This window comes from Neoarius graeffei, chromosome 5 (genome assembly GCF_027579695.1).
Source record: "Neoarius graeffei isolate fNeoGra1 chromosome 5, fNeoGra1.pri, whole genome shotgun sequence".
NCBI classification, from domain to species: Eukaryota; Metazoa; Chordata; class Actinopteri; order Siluriformes; family Ariidae; genus Neoarius; species Neoarius graeffei.
Genome location: NC_083573.1, coordinates 32,646,063 through 32,663,026, shown reverse-complemented (window position 1 = coordinate 32,663,026; position 16,964 = coordinate 32,646,063). Strand labels below are relative to the sequence as shown.

The 16,964-nt window shown below is 40.2% G+C and overlaps 1 protein-coding gene across 2 annotated transcripts in view; it reads right to left on the bottom strand.

Annotated features, from left to right (window-relative positions):
• The window catches only part of flot1b (flotillin 1b), a 57,821-nt gene that overhangs the window by 27,420 nt on the left and 13,437 nt on the right, over positions 1 to 16,964 (bottom strand). For both annotated transcript variants that reach the window (XM_060921574.1, XM_060921575.1), the window contains exon 2: positions 10,655 to 10,715. In XM_060921574.1, coding sequence (XP_060777557.1) covers positions 10,655 to 10,697 — 43 coding nt within the window. In that variant the 5' untranslated portion in view covers positions 10,698 to 10,715. The remainder of the gene's footprint in view (positions 1 to 10,654; positions 10,716 to 16,964) is intronic.

Here is a 16,964-nt window from a genome sequence, read left to right as displayed (position 1 = left end):
AATCTAATGTTACATTCCTCAAGGACTGTTTGGTTGCTAGCTAGCAAGCTAGCAGTCACTGCACTGCAACCGCACTTGCTAATGGACATGGTAGCCAAATTTGCTTGCTGTTTTCACGACCACGCCACCATAGCGAATATTCATGAGTGAATTTTGCATAGTTTCATCCAGTGGAAACCTACAGTCACCATTTGTGTACCGTGCACGGAGCGGGATTCCCCCCCCTTCTTCAATCAAAAATATTAGTAGGGGTCCATCCATACCCAATTCTACACCTATGGTCTGTACAACAGAGCAACGTGTTGTCTTTTCCCCATTAAGTGGATACCCTGGCTGGATAACTGTTGCATGCTGGGAGGCCCCGCCTCTGACAGAGAGCCCCGTGAGATGACAGAAAACAGTGCGGGGTTTTATTCAGTCAGTAGGTCAAGCTAATACTCTGGCGACTTCCCCATGTAGATGTACAGCGCGCAAATGCCAAAATCGCGGTAAAAAAAAAAAAAAAAATTACTGAGTTCATTTACCGTACGATAAGTCGGTATATCACGACAGGCCTATATAGTGCACTCAAAGTATCCCACAATGCATCACGAAAAAGTAGTGTACAATGATGGTCACTAACCAAAGCAATATATCCCATCATGCATTGCGGTCGCGCTGAAAGAAATCAAATTAAAAGTCTCAAAATTTGACTTAATACAAATTTGACTTAATAAAAGGCAGCGGTAAAGAAGAAAGTATTCAGCCTTGATTTAAAAAAAACCGAAGGGTGCAGGTACTTTGTATTGATTAATGTGGGAAATGTGCTCTGTATAATATGGATTTATCACAAAAAAACATGCATGTACTTATTATTTTGAAAACCCACCAGCCGACTGATCTGGCACGTTTCAATTGTGCGACAGTCATGACGCAAATACCAGCGCGACGGACTAGTGTCCGAAAGCGTTTTGGTGTTTTTTGTTTTTCTATTTTACCAACGAGCTCACTATATAGTCCTCTATATAGTAATTCCCTATATAGTGAGTAGGGAGCGAGTGAGTGATTTCGGACACAGGGATGGTAATGGCATGATAATCACTTTCACTCTTTCAGTTTCGACTGGTTTCTCTTTTGCGGTGGGAACGCCCACCGTATACAGGATAAAATCTGACATCTTATTAGGGATTATAGGGATATATTTGGGTTACAGTTTGAGCTATTTGGAGGTAAAACTTGTTGCGAGATGGCAGCGGATTTTACGCGCGTCAGAAGATTCATTTTATGATTCGGTTCAATCTTGAGAACTGCGACACTGATGAACGGTGCCTTTTTTTTTTTTTTTTTTTTTAAACTTCGACTCCATCCAGCCAAAGATCAGCTCGAGTAAGTGTAAATATCGCTTCTATTTCTTATGATCAGATCAGTTGATTGTGTGTTATCTTAGACTGGTGTTTGCAACACGGGGTCAATAACCAGTCCACTGCAGCCCAAACAAATCGGACAAACTGATGACTGTGCATCACTAATCGGTGCCAGAACAGCCCGTGAAGGAGGCAATATCGCTGACCATGCCTGACTGTCAGTCAGAGCAGTGACTTACAGTGCACATTCTGGACCAATTTTGTGGGTTTTTTTTTTTTTTAATATGAAAGTATGTTCTTTTACACACTCATCCAGAAGGGTAATTTTGCACAAGGCCATCTGTCTACAGCAGAAAAAAATAAAATAAAATGCGTCTGGAAAAATCCCAAGTGAGTCTGGAGCCAGATTCATGACGTCACCTGCGGAAGCGCCAGCAGGCTGCGCGAGCTTTGCACGGTTTCAGTGCACAGCCTGTGTAGACCAAGCGCTCCCATTTCTCTCTCATTGTCCAGTCTTTTTGAAAACGATGAGTACTAATCCCATCATGACTGGTGTTGCTACACCCTCCTACGATACATCTGTTAACCATTTTAATAATAATTACATGATAACGTTGAAGAAATTTGCAGAAAACCACCAGGTCGTTTTCTCATAAACAAACCAGCGCTGACGTAGGATTCAGAGGGAGGCGTCCCGCACGTGACGTCACGAAAATCAGCGTTTGCCGGAAAATCCAAATGCCAAGTTTTTTCAGAGGCGGACCAATCCGCCTCAAATGGCTTGATTTCAACTGAATTTTTCTGGTATTGCGCAAGGTAAAAAAAAAAAAAAATTTGCAGAGAATGCAGAATGTGACAGATATTTGACCAAAGTTTAATATAAAATAGGAGAATTACATTGATCTCGCTCCTGAATTTACCCGTGATATACACTTTAAAACTCACGTGTACTTGACAAGAGCTTATGACAAACGTTACATGACGGAACCACTGGTATCATACGTGATCTTTTGAAATAGCTAGTAATTTAAAAAAAAATAAAAAAAATCACTACAGGTACACTAAGATAACACCAATAGCATGTAAAGTGTCATAAAGGTAAACGCTGGTTACTTTGAAGAATCTAAAATATGAAACTTGCTTCTTTTTTTTTTAACCACGATTCCATACATGTTCCAGATGTCATTTCACAGTTTTGAGGTCTTCAGTATTGTTCTACAATGTAGAAAACAGTCACAATACAGAAACACCTATGAGTAGCCTTATTAGTTATTTACAACCCCGATTCCAAAAAAGTTGGGACAAAGTACAAATTGTAAATAAAAACGGAATGCAATAATTTACAAATCTCAAAAACTGATATTGTATTCACAATAGAACATAGACAACATATCAAATGTCGAAAGTGAGACATTTTGAAATTTCATGCCAAATATTGGCTCATTTGAAATTTCATGACAGCAACACATCTCAAAAAAGTTGGGACAGGGGCAATAAGAGGCTGGAAAAGTTAAAGGTACAAATTGCAACTCATTAGGTCAATTGGCAATAGGTCATTAACATGACTGGGTATAAAAAGAGCATCTTGGAGTGGCAGCGGCTCTCAGAAGTAAAGATGGGAAGAGGATCACCAATCCCCCTAATTCTGCACCGACAAATAGTGGAGCAATATCAGAAAGGAGTTCGACAGTGTAAAATTGCAAAGAGTTTGAACATATCATCATCTACAATGCATAATATCATCAAAAGATTCAGAGAATCTGGAAGAATCTCTGTGCGTAAGGGTCAAGGCCGGAAAACCATACTGGGTGCCCGTGATCTTCGGGCCCTTAGACGGCACTGCATCACATACAGGCATGCTTCTGTATTGGAAGTCACAAAATGGGCTCAGGAATATTTCCAGAGAACATTATCTGTGAACACAATTCACCGTGCCATCCGCCGTTGCCAGCTAAAACTCTATAGTTCAAAGAAGAAGCCGTATCTAAACATGATCCAGAAGCACAGACGTCTTCTCTGGGCCAAGGCTCATTTAAAATGGACTGTGGCGAAGTGGAAAACTGTTCTGTGGTCAGACGAATCAAAATTTGAAGTTCTTTATGGAAATCAGGGACGCCGTGTCATTCGGACTAAAGAGGAGAAGGACGACCCAAGTTGTTATCAGCGCTCAGTTCAGAAGCCTGCATCTCTGATGGTATGGGGTTGCATTAATGCGTGTGGCATGGGCAGCTTACACATCTGGAAAGACACCATCAGTGCTGAAAGGTATATCCAGGTTCTAGAGCAACATATGCTCCCATCCAGACGACGTCTCTTTCAGGGAAGACCTTGCATTTTCCAACATGACAATGCCAAACCACATACTGCATCAATTACAGCATCATGGCTGCGTAGAAGAAGGGTCCGGGTACTGAACTGGCCAGCCTGCAGTCCAGATCTTTCACCCATAGAAAACATTTGGCGCATCATAAAACGGAAGCTACGACAAAAAAGACCTAAGACAGTTGAGCAACTAGAACCCTACATTAGACAAGAATGGGTTAACATTCCTATCCTTAAACTTGAGCAACTTGTCTCCTCAGTCCCCAGACGTTTACAGACTGTTGTAAAGAGAAAAGGGGATGTCTCACAGTGGTAAATATGGCCTTGTCCCAACTTTTTTGAGATGTGTTGGTGTCATGAAATTTAAAAATCACCTAATTTTTCTCTTTAAATGATACATTTTCTCAGTTTAAACATTTGATATGTCATCTATGTTCTATAATGAATAAAATATGGAATTTTGAAACTTCCACATCATTGCATTCCGTTTTTATTTACAATTTGTACTTTGTCCCAACTTTTTTGGAATCGGGGTTGTATTTTACTGTTTAACTGATAGTATAAAAAAAAAGTGTCAAAATTCTTATTGTTGATGAAACAGTTAATTAACATCCCTATTTGTAACCCAACAAATAATTGTCTCACTGCGGAAACTCAATTCCTGGTACATACTGACCGATTCAATTCCATTCACACTTACCAGGTGCCATAGTGGGATTATAGAACTGTGAGAAACTTGGTGCGTCTTCATGCGTTTCCCCCCATGCTCTACATTGTCAATTCAGTAAAACCAACTGGCATGTCAAAATTTTTCATCCATCATTATAAATACGAGGTTTAATGTATTTCACTGTTCATGGTTCAGCAGAAATATCACATTTAACATTTTTCAGCAATATAAAAGAACTGAACGCTTAAAGGTCATAGGCAATGGGCGGAGGTGAAGCGTAGAATATCAACTTTATTGTCTAGAAGAATGACCCAAAAAGCGAATTCAATCTTCCTGGTGTCTAATTTGCACCCTAAAATTGAACAAAACGGTTAAAATATACTGGTTTGCACAAGTTCTGAAGGTTTGTTTACATCTCACTTATGCGCACTTTCACCGCCAGGGGACCGCCGTCATGACGTCATTTAAGTCAGAGAGACTGGGAGCAGCTCTGTGTTTACTTGCGAACCGAGCACACGTGTACGGACTTTGGTCGTGAGAGGTTGTGTAAAATGTCTGAAAGCGATAGCGATTTTGAAGTAGGAACTCTCCAAATTGAATATCGAGAGCTGAAACCATACATGTATGAACTTATGGCCGTTGCGAAGCAATCGGTGAACGTGGCTCACTGGTTTGACCGTGCGGCCTCGGAATCGGACAGCGACTCCACCGACTCTGATCGCGGTGACCCCGGACCTCAACAAGACTTGCGCCCAAACGATTTATCCTGGTAGTCATGATAAATTCCTACTTTCGTCGTAATACTAAATAAGAGCCCTTTTGAAGAATAATTAAACGACGCAGGCACACACAATCCCTATAACGTGGATTCGTTTATATTGCTAATAGTAATACAAGCATTATACGATTTATAGCCGACTCTAAGCGAGGAAATATCCCTTTTGTCTCATTTCCACAATGAGTGTACAGGATCCCTCAGGATTCTTGACTTGTCAATTGCAAGCAAAGGTAAAAATGTTTACCTCCAATCTTCTCCTTTTTGCTTGAGCGTTGCTGCTCTGTTTCTTCTTTGACTGCTTGATTTTGTGTTCGGATTTTGTCAGAACAGCGTCAGGTTTGAGCCTTCTCTGTCCAACACGGACACCTAAACTCTCCAACAGATGGGGATTCTTCAAAAATATGAGTCAATGCTCCCTCCTCGAAGTGATCGGAGCAGAGTGGCGTATTTACCCAGCTGCCAACCCTCTCGCTTCATGTGCACAATCCACTCTCTCTGCCTCTTCTCCTCTCTCGGAAAAAGGTAAAAATTTCTTCCTGAACCGGTCCCGTTGTTACAGTTCACCGCATAACAATAAGGCATGGGTTTTCTTTGGAAATTCCCGAACGCACGTCTGCACTCAAGCCGAACGGCAATGCAAATAAACCAAAGTTGGACTCAACTCAAGCGGTTTGTTTGCCATGAATGACGTCACGCACCGAGTGGTCACGAAAATCGACGAGCAGAAATTCGCCGCAATCCACGCTAACTTATTTTAATTATTATTACTTATTAACAATACTTCTTGGGACCAGAAGAAAATTACACAGGGTTTAACATAGTTTCAAATGTGCATAAATTGAAAACCTTTGCCTATGAGCTTTAAGCCCACATAATCGTCCTCTAATGGCACTTTGTGCATCTGTCAAGAAGAATTGTGTCTAACAATTTGTTATTTTAACTCGTCCTTAAATTTTTATGAGTGAACTATCAAAATTAACAGATGCATGACAGCCTGGCGTCTTTCTGATTCCCGTCTAGTTCGTGGGAGACCTGCTCGCTAATAACCTTCATACACAACCTACACTAGGCTACATCGGACACTTAAACTTCATCCACAGAAAGGACAAAGTACGCTGTGATATGATTTTAAATGCAAGCGTTTACCTATCCAATATTACGTAACTGACTGGTTACACTGCATTCCTATGTACACTGCAACCCCGCTATAACGAACTCTCACATACAACTCTCGTTTATTATTCGCCTTTATTGACAGTGAGTCAGACTCTTCCCCAAAAAAATAAATAAATTGAAATAAAACCACCGAACCGTGCGCTCCTCTTCCCACCAGAGACAAACAAACAATCAAATCCATAGTCAGGTTAACAATACACATTACAAAGGGTTAAAACAAAGACTTAAATGAGGTTAATTGTCAACCACTACCAATTTGAGAACAGATCACTGACTTATTTATATATATATTTTTTTAAAAAACAACTCGTTAAAAGGACTTCATTTTACGAGCTAAAAGCAGTTTTACTCAAGTCTTTACTCTGCAATCACTGTTGTCATGGCTACTCGTAAACGTAAGATACTTTGTCTCTCAGAAAATGCAGGCGACAGAGGGATGTAATCGCTGGAAGAGTTTTATATAAAAACAGATCCAAAATCAGCGATCAAAAATCAGCGTTGAGAAACAGGCAATGGTCAAGACAGAATATTAAAAGGCGGAGACAAAGGGCAAAATCCAAAACAGAGTCGGAAACCAGAATATCAACACAGTGGTACAAAAGGCTTGGTAACGTGAAACACAAGGCACAGAGTGTATACTTTACAAATTCTGTGTGTAGTGAGAGCCCTTATAAGTGCGCACTGTGATTGCGCTCTAATCGGGAACAGGTGCATGGTAATTAGTCCTAATCGCACTGCACGTGCAGCAGTGTTATAGTCGAGTCACTAAACCTCGAGTCCCCAGTGTTCAAGTCCAAGTTATTTAAAAAAAAAAAAATCCAAGTCGAGTCCGAGAACAAGACTCCCAACCGCACCATTTGACGGTGGCCGTTTTAGCGCCATTAACATTAGTTTGTTCCTGAACATGACGTATGAACAGGTGAATGTGCTTCCCTTTGTCAGAGATGGTTGCGAGGCGGATGCAAGTGTAGAAGCTGTGTTTTTTAATACAAGTGAAGAGGGTAAACAATCCAGAACAGCAGAAAAAAAAAAATCGTAAAACTGGCAATAGGTCGAGCAAGGCACAAACAGGCTATCGTAGACTTGGCAGAATCAAAAATGAGAAACAGGAACCCAAACAAGGAAATAAGGCTCAGTAATGCATCAGCAACGCAACCCAATACTTCACAAAGTAAGTGTGTTTTTATATAGGTGTGCTGATTGCACCGTAATCCTGTGCAGGTGCGAGTATTACGATCTTTTTGGTATAACGACTATTTGGACTAGGGATGTTAACCGATGACCGTTTGACCGATGGTTGACCGAATCAACATCAACCGGTTCCTTTTTTTTGGTTGTCGGTTAAAACAAACAAACAAACAAACATCGTTTTGAAGCTGCCGATTTTGGAGCGGAGAACCTGGAATTCTGTGTTGTAAACGCTTGGGGCATGCCACGCGGTAGAAGGACGACAGCTGACAAATCAGAAACACCCATTCAGTCATGTCCCGCCCTCCCGCCCCAGTTAAAGACAGCTGCCACTCGGCGAAAGAAAAGTGTAGACACAGGCTTTTTAGCTTACAAATTACTATTCTGTTTTTTTTTTTATTTATTTTTATTATTATTAGAAGGCACATGGAGTTTAGTCCTGCCTTGGCCAGTGCATTCTGAAAGTATGTTTCGGTCTGTAGCCAACAATGCATGATCTCTCCACACAAACTAAAGGCGCAGATGCCGACTTTTTCACGGCTGAATCGTGCAGATCCGATTTTTTTTTTTTAGGGGGGGCGTTGGAGTGTCTGAATAATTTCATCAGAGTAAATTCTGTATTAAAATTACTAAGTAAGCAAATGCCGTTACAGTCCATGAAACATAGGAAGTATAAGAAAACAATAAATCAGAAAGCTGTGCACGTTTGCGCAGCTTCCGCAAAAACGTGCGCAGCTTTCTGATTTACTGTTTTCTTCTCATACTTATACTTCCTATGTTTCATGGACTGTAACGGCATTTGCTTATTTAGTAATTTTAATACAGAATTTACTCTGATGAAATTATTTAGACACTCCAACGCCCCCCCTAAAAAAAAAAATCTGATCTGCACGATTCAGCCATGAAAAAGGCGGCATCCGCCAAAAGGCGCGCCGTTTGCATCCCTGTTTAAACTCGTAGGTTAACCGACTTTAACCGGCTAATGAGGCTCGGTGGTCGGTCAAGATTTTTTTTTTTAAGTTTTCGCCATTTGGACATCCTCCAAGGAGTTGGTTATAGAAGGAATGCAGTGTAATAAGTTTACAAAATAATGAATCGAATCCAGGTGCAGCAGCATTCCGTACTGTACAATGCAAACTACCTAACAAACTCGGTTTCAAGTCTGAGCCCATTCGTGAAACTCTTCCATTTTTCACCCTTTTCTAATTTAGTAAAAATTTTTTCCTCATTACAGGTTTTGACCAACTAGAACAAGAGTGAACAACAGAACCTTAGAAATATTTACAATCAAATGAATTTCCTTTGCTTTAATGATGACATGCACTCAAGCTGGGACACAATCCACAAGTTTGTGATCTGATCCACGTTACATCAAATCCATCAGTGCGCTGTCTGAACACGTGCTTTAATGGCAAGGAGACGACTCATGGAAAATCTAATAAATAGTTTAAATCATGACCTAGAAATTCTGTACGCGGTCTTAAAGGGATAGTTCGGGATTTTTTACATGAATCTGTATGGCATCCCCATCAATAGTGTCATGCAAACACACTGACTTACCCCTGACAGCATCCTGTGAGTCCAGTTCTTGTCCAGTTTTGGTCCAGACGAAAGTAGTCTGGCAAGTTTGTTGGGGTCACAAAAGTAAAACGTTTTTCGTCTCAAAACAGTGTGTGTTCAAAAGAGTGATATATTTGCATCACAAAACCGTTGCCAAATAAAAAGTCAGACCTCGAAATCGCTTGGCACTATTTTCTCTCCCTTCTTATCACTGCGCGCTGCCGGCTTCATCCAGCTGCGGCTCCAGCTTCAAGGATAAGCTGGAGCCGCATAAGTAGGAGTCCCGGCGGGTGGTTTGTATTCGATTCGTTTATATCCCGACCTTGTCAGCTGTCAGATTTATGTTCATGGACCCGGTAAGCTGGTAAATAATATTTATTTATTTTTTTCTTTACCAAATTCTAACAGAAAACGAGAGCGCCCGAAAGGGAAAACCGAGCCGCCTCACGGCTGTAATGCAAATTGCTTTCCTCCTCAGTATACAAGTGCGCTTCCATGGCAGGGAAAAAGAAACTACCACTGCTGCCTATGTAGTGCCCTATTTATACAAATAGGAGTCATTCAGGATTCAGCCATGACATGGAGCAAAAACATGGCTGAATCCTGAATGACTCCTATTTGTATAAATAGGGCACTACATAGGCAGCAGTGGTAGTTTCTTTTTCCCTGCCATGGAAGCGCACTTGTATACTGAGGAGGAAAGCAATTTGCATTATAGCCGTGAGGCGGCTCGGCTCGGTTTTCCCTTTCGGGCGCTCTCGTTTTCTGTTAGAATTTGGTAAAGAAAAAAATAAATATTATTTACCAGCTTACCGGGTCCATGAACATAAATCTGACAGCTGACAAGGTCGGGATATAAACGAATCGAATACAAACCACCCGCCGGGACTCCTACTTATGCGGCTCCAGCTTATCCTTGAAGCTGGAGCCGCAACTGGATGAAGCCGGCAGCGCGCAGTGATAAGAAGGGAGAGAAAATAGTACCAAGCGATTTCGAGGTCTGACTTTTTATTTGGCAACGGTTTTGTGATGCAAATATATCACTCTTTTGAACACACACTGTTTTGAGACGAAAAACGTTTTACTTTCGTGACCCCAACAAACTTGCCAGACTACTTTCGTCTGGACCAAAACTGGACAAGAACTGGACTCACAGGATGCTGTCAGGGGTAAGTCAGTGTATTTGCATGACACTATTGATGGGGATGCCATACAGATTCATGTCAAAAATCCCGAACTATCCCTTTAAACACTGAATATTGACGATACTGAACATTTCCTTTCATCGTCTGGAATTTTTCAGAACACGAAAAGCTTCTGTTCGTTTTTCATTTCACGTGAAAGGAAATTCCAGATTTTCAGCATGCGCCCAGACTTTGACCCCGCTGTATGTCTTCACATTTTATATTTCATGACATCTGTTACTTTTGTGGATTTCACAATCCGGTATTAGGTCAGGTGACTCAGGAAACGAGCTGTTCCTCCTGTTCGTCTAAACGCAGCTATTCAGACTCCGCATGAATAAAAGTGAGATTATTGTGCGGCACTTTCGAAGTGAAAGGTCACGAGGATTAACTCGTAATAAAAGCATGAACGTGAGGAGTGACATGTCCTTACCTGAGACTACCATGGCCTCGTTGGGACCGCAAGTGTAGAACATGTTCAGACTGTCCTGGACCTGCACAGAGTTCACATTTCAACTCTTTTTACAACTTCGACATTATCGAGTCAGTACAAAAACATTTTAGATTACAAACATTAGTTTTCCAGCACAAAATTAAATGGTACAGAAGAGGAAAAAAAAAAAAAAACATGTTTGTAGGTCAGTAAAGAAAGCAGCATATTACATAAATAAGAGACACTTTTCAGACACACACACACAAAAAAAAATGAAGGCTGCTGGGTTTTGCTGCAAAATGAAGACGCAAGTGTGACAGTCAAAGTGTCCAGAAGAGCTGTGGCTGCTTCATTTAATTTCATTATTTTTGAAGGCATCTTTGCTCTACAGCAGACCTGGGCATTTTACGGCCCGCGAGCCGCATCCGGCCCTTTGGTTCATTCTGACCGGCCCGCGTAAGGTTAATTAGAAATTACAAAATAAAAGTATTTTCTAATTTTACCTCATGCATGGACTGAATGTGCATTGCTTTTATTTTGAAGTTGTGTTCAACAAAAACGCAATGCGCGCGACATGAAAATGACATGAAATCCCACGAAACCTAATCCCGCGATAACTACTTCCGTAATTTGTCCAGACCAACCACAAACTTGTACGTCATCCTTCAAACGGTCCAGCCAATCACATCGTGTGACGTCACCAGCAGGCGCCGGAGCCGATCTCCGGCGAAAAGCACCAAATGAGGTGATTAAACTACAAATGTGGGCATCATTATTATAATATGATGTATCTTGCTTGATATTTGGAGTAGAAAGACAATATTGTGATGTCTTTGTGTTTTGGGGTGAATGTGACTGGAAAAAAAAAAAAAAGGTACAAACGTTCACATTTTGTTAATCATTGTTTTGGGAAATTTGATTGAATAAATGACATTTTTTGTAAGGCAACCTCGTTTTTTCCATACTCTTACCAGTCTTAGCAGCTTGTAAAAACAATGTTATTTACTACTTTATATAAAGAAATACAATTAATATTATGCAGAATTTAGTTCAGCCTTTTGGTCCGGCCCTCCACAAAATTTTCTGTTTCTCATGTGGCCCCATGGAAAAAATAATTGCCCACCCCTGCTCTACAGCATTTCTTTGCATAAACCTAAGACTTCTCCACCATGCTGTTATTTATTTATTTCATAGACATGAGTGCTTTACTGTGAAATACACCACTCGTAGTTTTCATACGTGCTACATCTGGGACATGGAGAACCAAAACCGTGAAATAAATCTCTATACATGTCAGTTGTGAGGAAATCGATGAATTGTTTTGATCAATTTGGGTACTTTGTGAGTGTGTTGATATAATAAAAACAGAATCACACATTGGCTTGAAGACATGAAGTTTATCTTATTTTGAAAAACTCGCATTTTTCATCCAAAATACATCGCGAATCTGAGTGACATATTTAAATATTGGCTGGCTTTTCTTCGTGATATATCAGATGTATTCCATTCAGCTAGCATGATATCGAATGAGTTGAAAACGAGTTCAATATCATGCTAGCTGAATGGAATATCAGATATTATACATACTAGGGTGGTCCCAAAATTTTTTTTTTAGGATTTTGTTACGACCACCTTACCTTTTTTTTTTTACATTACCTAAAAGAAGTTATTGTGCGAAATTTGGTTAAGATTGAACAATGTTTAGAGGTGCCACAAAGCCATTAAAGTTTTCACTCAAGACACAATATAAAATAATGTGGCTTATTAACTGTTTCATATTAATACAAACAACACAGTAATATAACTTCCTGTGTTCAAAGTAACAATAGCTATTACTTGTCTGTGATTTTCTAAACCCTTCAGTATTATGGTATCTTGTGGAGATAAAAGAACACACTAAGGACTTTCCTAGCAGAAGGAAGCTTTCTCCTATACCCCTTTTCCATCAAATCAGTTCCAGGCATACCTGTCAACCCTCCCGTTTTTCCCGGGAAATCCCTTATTTTGACTTATTTCCCGATGTCTTCCCGTTTTTTTATTTTCCCGAAAATATCCCGTATTTTCACAATATAAAAAAGTCGGTAGGTCCAGAATTCATGACGTAAACTCCTGTCAGAGGCGCAGCAGGAAGTCGGGCCATGAATTCCCGTCCCCGCCCTCTCAGGCATCAGTAATTACAGAACTCCGTCCGGAGGCGAGGCTGAACAAGTGATTAGGTCCAGTGTTGCCAGATTGGGCGGTTTCAAGTGGATTTTGGCGGGTTTTGAACATATTTTGGGCTGGAAAACGTCAGCAGTATCTGGCAACACTGATTAGGTCTGAGGTGAAGATGGCGATGCTAATAGCTAAGAAAAACATTAGCCTCTCTTTCTTTGATGATTTCAACAAGTGCGTGGCTGGAATGTTCCCAGACTCTTCCATCGCAAAGAAATTTTCCATGGGGAAAACGAAAGCCTCCCAAATAATCAAAGGTAAGCTACACATGTTTACATCAAGTATGTCCTGGCTAAGACCTCATAAATAGCCTAGTGTAAACTAATTGGTGTATTAACTGTTTTATCCACTCATTGTCTATTTTATTTTCTATCTGAAACTTACCCATTTTAAATCACTCTTGGTTTAATATCTTGTATTACTCTCTCTTTATTACATCTAGTTTCTCTTTATTACATCTGGGTCAGTCCATGAAATGGGGTTACCAAAATGTGACATAGAGGGAGTCACTTAAAACAACTTTTATTTCCATGAAGCATTGACCATATAAGAAAATATAACATAGTTAAGATAACTCCTGCTCTACAATGTATGATAAAATCCATAAATATTTGCATACAAGTGTAACATGGACACCGAGTCTGAGTTACATTCAAAACCATTCAGCTTGAAAGGAGTGTTGCTTAAAAGATACCCTGTTATTTACAGCCAGTTTTTCTCATTCATTAAAACCTGTAAAAAAAAAAAATTTGTTTGAAATATCTTCATAAGCCTTCATTTTCTTTTTAATTCATCAACTAGGGTTTCGATTGTAACTATAGACACCATGTTCAAAAAGAGTCTAGTCGAAACCTGTTACGTTCACAACCGCTGGTCGGCGAGGAGTCTACAAGGGTGGTAGGAAGTAAAATTTATGATGCATTTTCAATTTTTAATGATTTTAAAACTAATCGGTAGTTTATCACTGATAATTACATTAAATGAGCCGATCATGCACCAAAACGGCTGATAAACGTAACAAAGACACGACAGCGAATAGTGTCTGAAAACAAACAAGTCAAAATCTTCCCGTCAAAACAGGCGATCAGATTGTCGGCATTGTGACAAATGTTTAGCTACAAGATGATATCGTCGTGTTATGGGCAATTCCATGTAAATGTCAACCTCACCATGCAAAAATAAAGCAACATGTAATACATCAAAACCACTCCCAGAGATCTCACCTAGGCCTGTATTTTACAGATGTGAATAAGTTGAACCAATTTGTAACCAACCTAATATGTCACTGTCAGTCTTTCTTTCTTATAATGTAAAACCCAAGCTAAAACCAACTTTGATCATGTACAATTCTATATTATTGCCACAAGCCACAGAAATGTATGCTAAAATCCACAAAACAGCAAAACAATAGCCATCCTAAATATTATTTAAGAACTTTGATAGTTTTAGCTGATATTTAGAGAGTTTTTCAAAGGGTTATGGTGGTTAAATTGCTGATTTTCTAAACATATGCCATGTCTATTTCAGACGCGTCACATCCATAACGGAATTTCGTCACATCCATAACGCTGACTTTTCCTTCCGAAACTCTGCATGAAATACAAAATATTTTAAACAAAGATTTTTTAATATTCACCTTGGACCCCTCTATCAAACGGATATCTCCATTTCGACATTAGGTTTACAATTTCACAGAGTTTGATAAAAATGTACAGTCACCCAAGAAAAGTGATACTTTTTCTGTCACATCCATAACGCATCTTTTATTGGCGTTTTCTGGCATGCCCTAGATGTACTACGGGAATTGTTCTTGCTCCATCACTTCTCCAGTATGGTACAGCCTTAAAATATGCAACACCTGTTTAAATACTGGGAGACAATAAAACATGCACTGGGTCATTTGTTGCCATTTTGAGTTCAAGTGTCACGTCCATAACGCTGGAATTGCTCTTATACAAGTCACAATAACATAGTAGACTTCCTTATCACATAATATCACCAACTGTCGGTCGAACGCAACATGGTTTTAAGCGTAACTTTGCTGGACACGCTGATATCACCTACCTGCTCTTGCTGGCCGCCATTTTGATGCCATTGATAGCGACGAGAGCACGTGTTGTGGTGTGTGAGATCCCGCGAGAAGTTATCTCGCGTCAGTTCAGCTGACCTAGATTAAGTAAATAGGTCTCGCAGGTTGTGAACGAACCAGGAAGTGAGTGGACGCTAAGTTAGGATGTGAGAAAAAACATCGATAATTTCTTTTATTGCCGTTTGTTTAAATTTCTTTCTACCTACATCGTTTTGTAGTATATTCTTCTTTATATTAAAAACATAAATCATGATTTCAACTCGTTTTATCATTTTTTATAAGCCTGGTTTCTAACGTAACACGGTAGGACACCACAATGTTACGTTCACAACCTATTTTTAGTGGATGAATTCGAAGCTAAATAGTTTATAGGACCTCATCTCATATCATCTCTAGCCGCTTTATCCTTCTACAGGGTCGCAGGCAAGCTGGAGCCTATCCCAGCTGACTACGGGCGAAAGGCGGGGTACACCCTGGACAAGTCGCCAGGTCATCACAGGGCTGACACATAGACACAGACAACCATTCACACTCACATTCACACCTACGGTCAATTTAGAGTCACCAGTTAGCCTAACCTGCATGTCTTTGGACTGTGGGGAAAACCGGAGCACCCGGAGGAAACCCACGCGGACACGGGGAGAACATGCAAACTCCGCACAGAAAGGCCCTCGCCGGCCCCGGGGCTCGAACCCAGGACCTTCTTGCTGTGAGGCGACAGCGCTAACCACTACACCACCGTGCCGCCCCAGTTTATAGAACCTTCTTAACTTATGTGAGTGTAAAACTAAATTGCAAGTACCATGAAACTAATTTTATTGAAATTCTCAGAAAGTAATGAAGGTTTATTTAAGCTCAAAGTCAGCAAATATTCCATGTCACAAAAAACGTGTCATCCGTGTCCAATCACAGGGGAAGAAAATGTTTCACATTTCTTTATTTCAAAAGAAAACTTCATTTTTTTATTTATTTTATTTCTTCAAACAATATTTATGGATAATCTGCTAAATATTTCTTTAAATCATGGAAATTAAAGATGAAATGATTATGTAAACCCGGACCAATGAAAAGTAATATCATTTCATGGACTGACCCATCCATCCATCCATCCATCCATCCATCTATCTATCTAGTGTTCCGAGGCCATGACTATGGTAAAACCATAATAAATTGCAATGGAATTGAATTTATTGACTGGTTATATAATGACCTCTCTTATTTTAACATAAGATACGTATTTTAGCCCTTAATTTGGGAAATAACTGGTACCACTGAAAGCAAATAAAAATAAATGCATAGTTTATTCACAAATGCACTCTATAAACCATAAGCATTTTGAGTTTGGGTCTTGGCTATCATCAACATGCACCAGAGTACAGGAAATCACAAATACTAGATAGAAAATTGCCCCCCATTCAACTGCACACCCACTTTTGGTGAAGGGTATGACTTTCCGAAATTTTCCCTTATTTTGAGTTAAAAATCTGGGAAATATCCCTTTTTTTCAAACCTCAAAGTTGACAGGTATGGTTCCAGGGCTGGTTCGGGGCCAGTGCTAGTTCACAACACGTTCAACTTGCGAGCTAGCTGAGAACCATTTGCTTTTCCATAGCTCGCGGTGCTAAGGGAAGTCACGTCAGTTACGTCGCTGTATACGTCAGTTACGTCGCTACATTTGCATAAACCTTGGTGCGAATATCAAAGCAAAAACAACACGGAAGAAGCAGCAGCAACAACAGCAATAATAATAAATAATAATAAATGACTTCGTGTTTGTACAGCTGCTGCTTCTCGTCGCTTAAAAAATGGCGATCTTTTGCGGTCTTGTTATTGTTGTTGGTCTTAACAACTCTGCCCCCCCCCCGCCGACGTAAGTGGTTCTTTCCTCTGGCCCAGCAGAGAGTTGGTGCTAGCCTGGAACCGGTTTTTCTGGCCCCAGAGCCAGTTCTTTGTCAGTGGAAACAGAAAACCCGGTTCCAAACTAAGCACTGGCCCCGAACCAGCCCT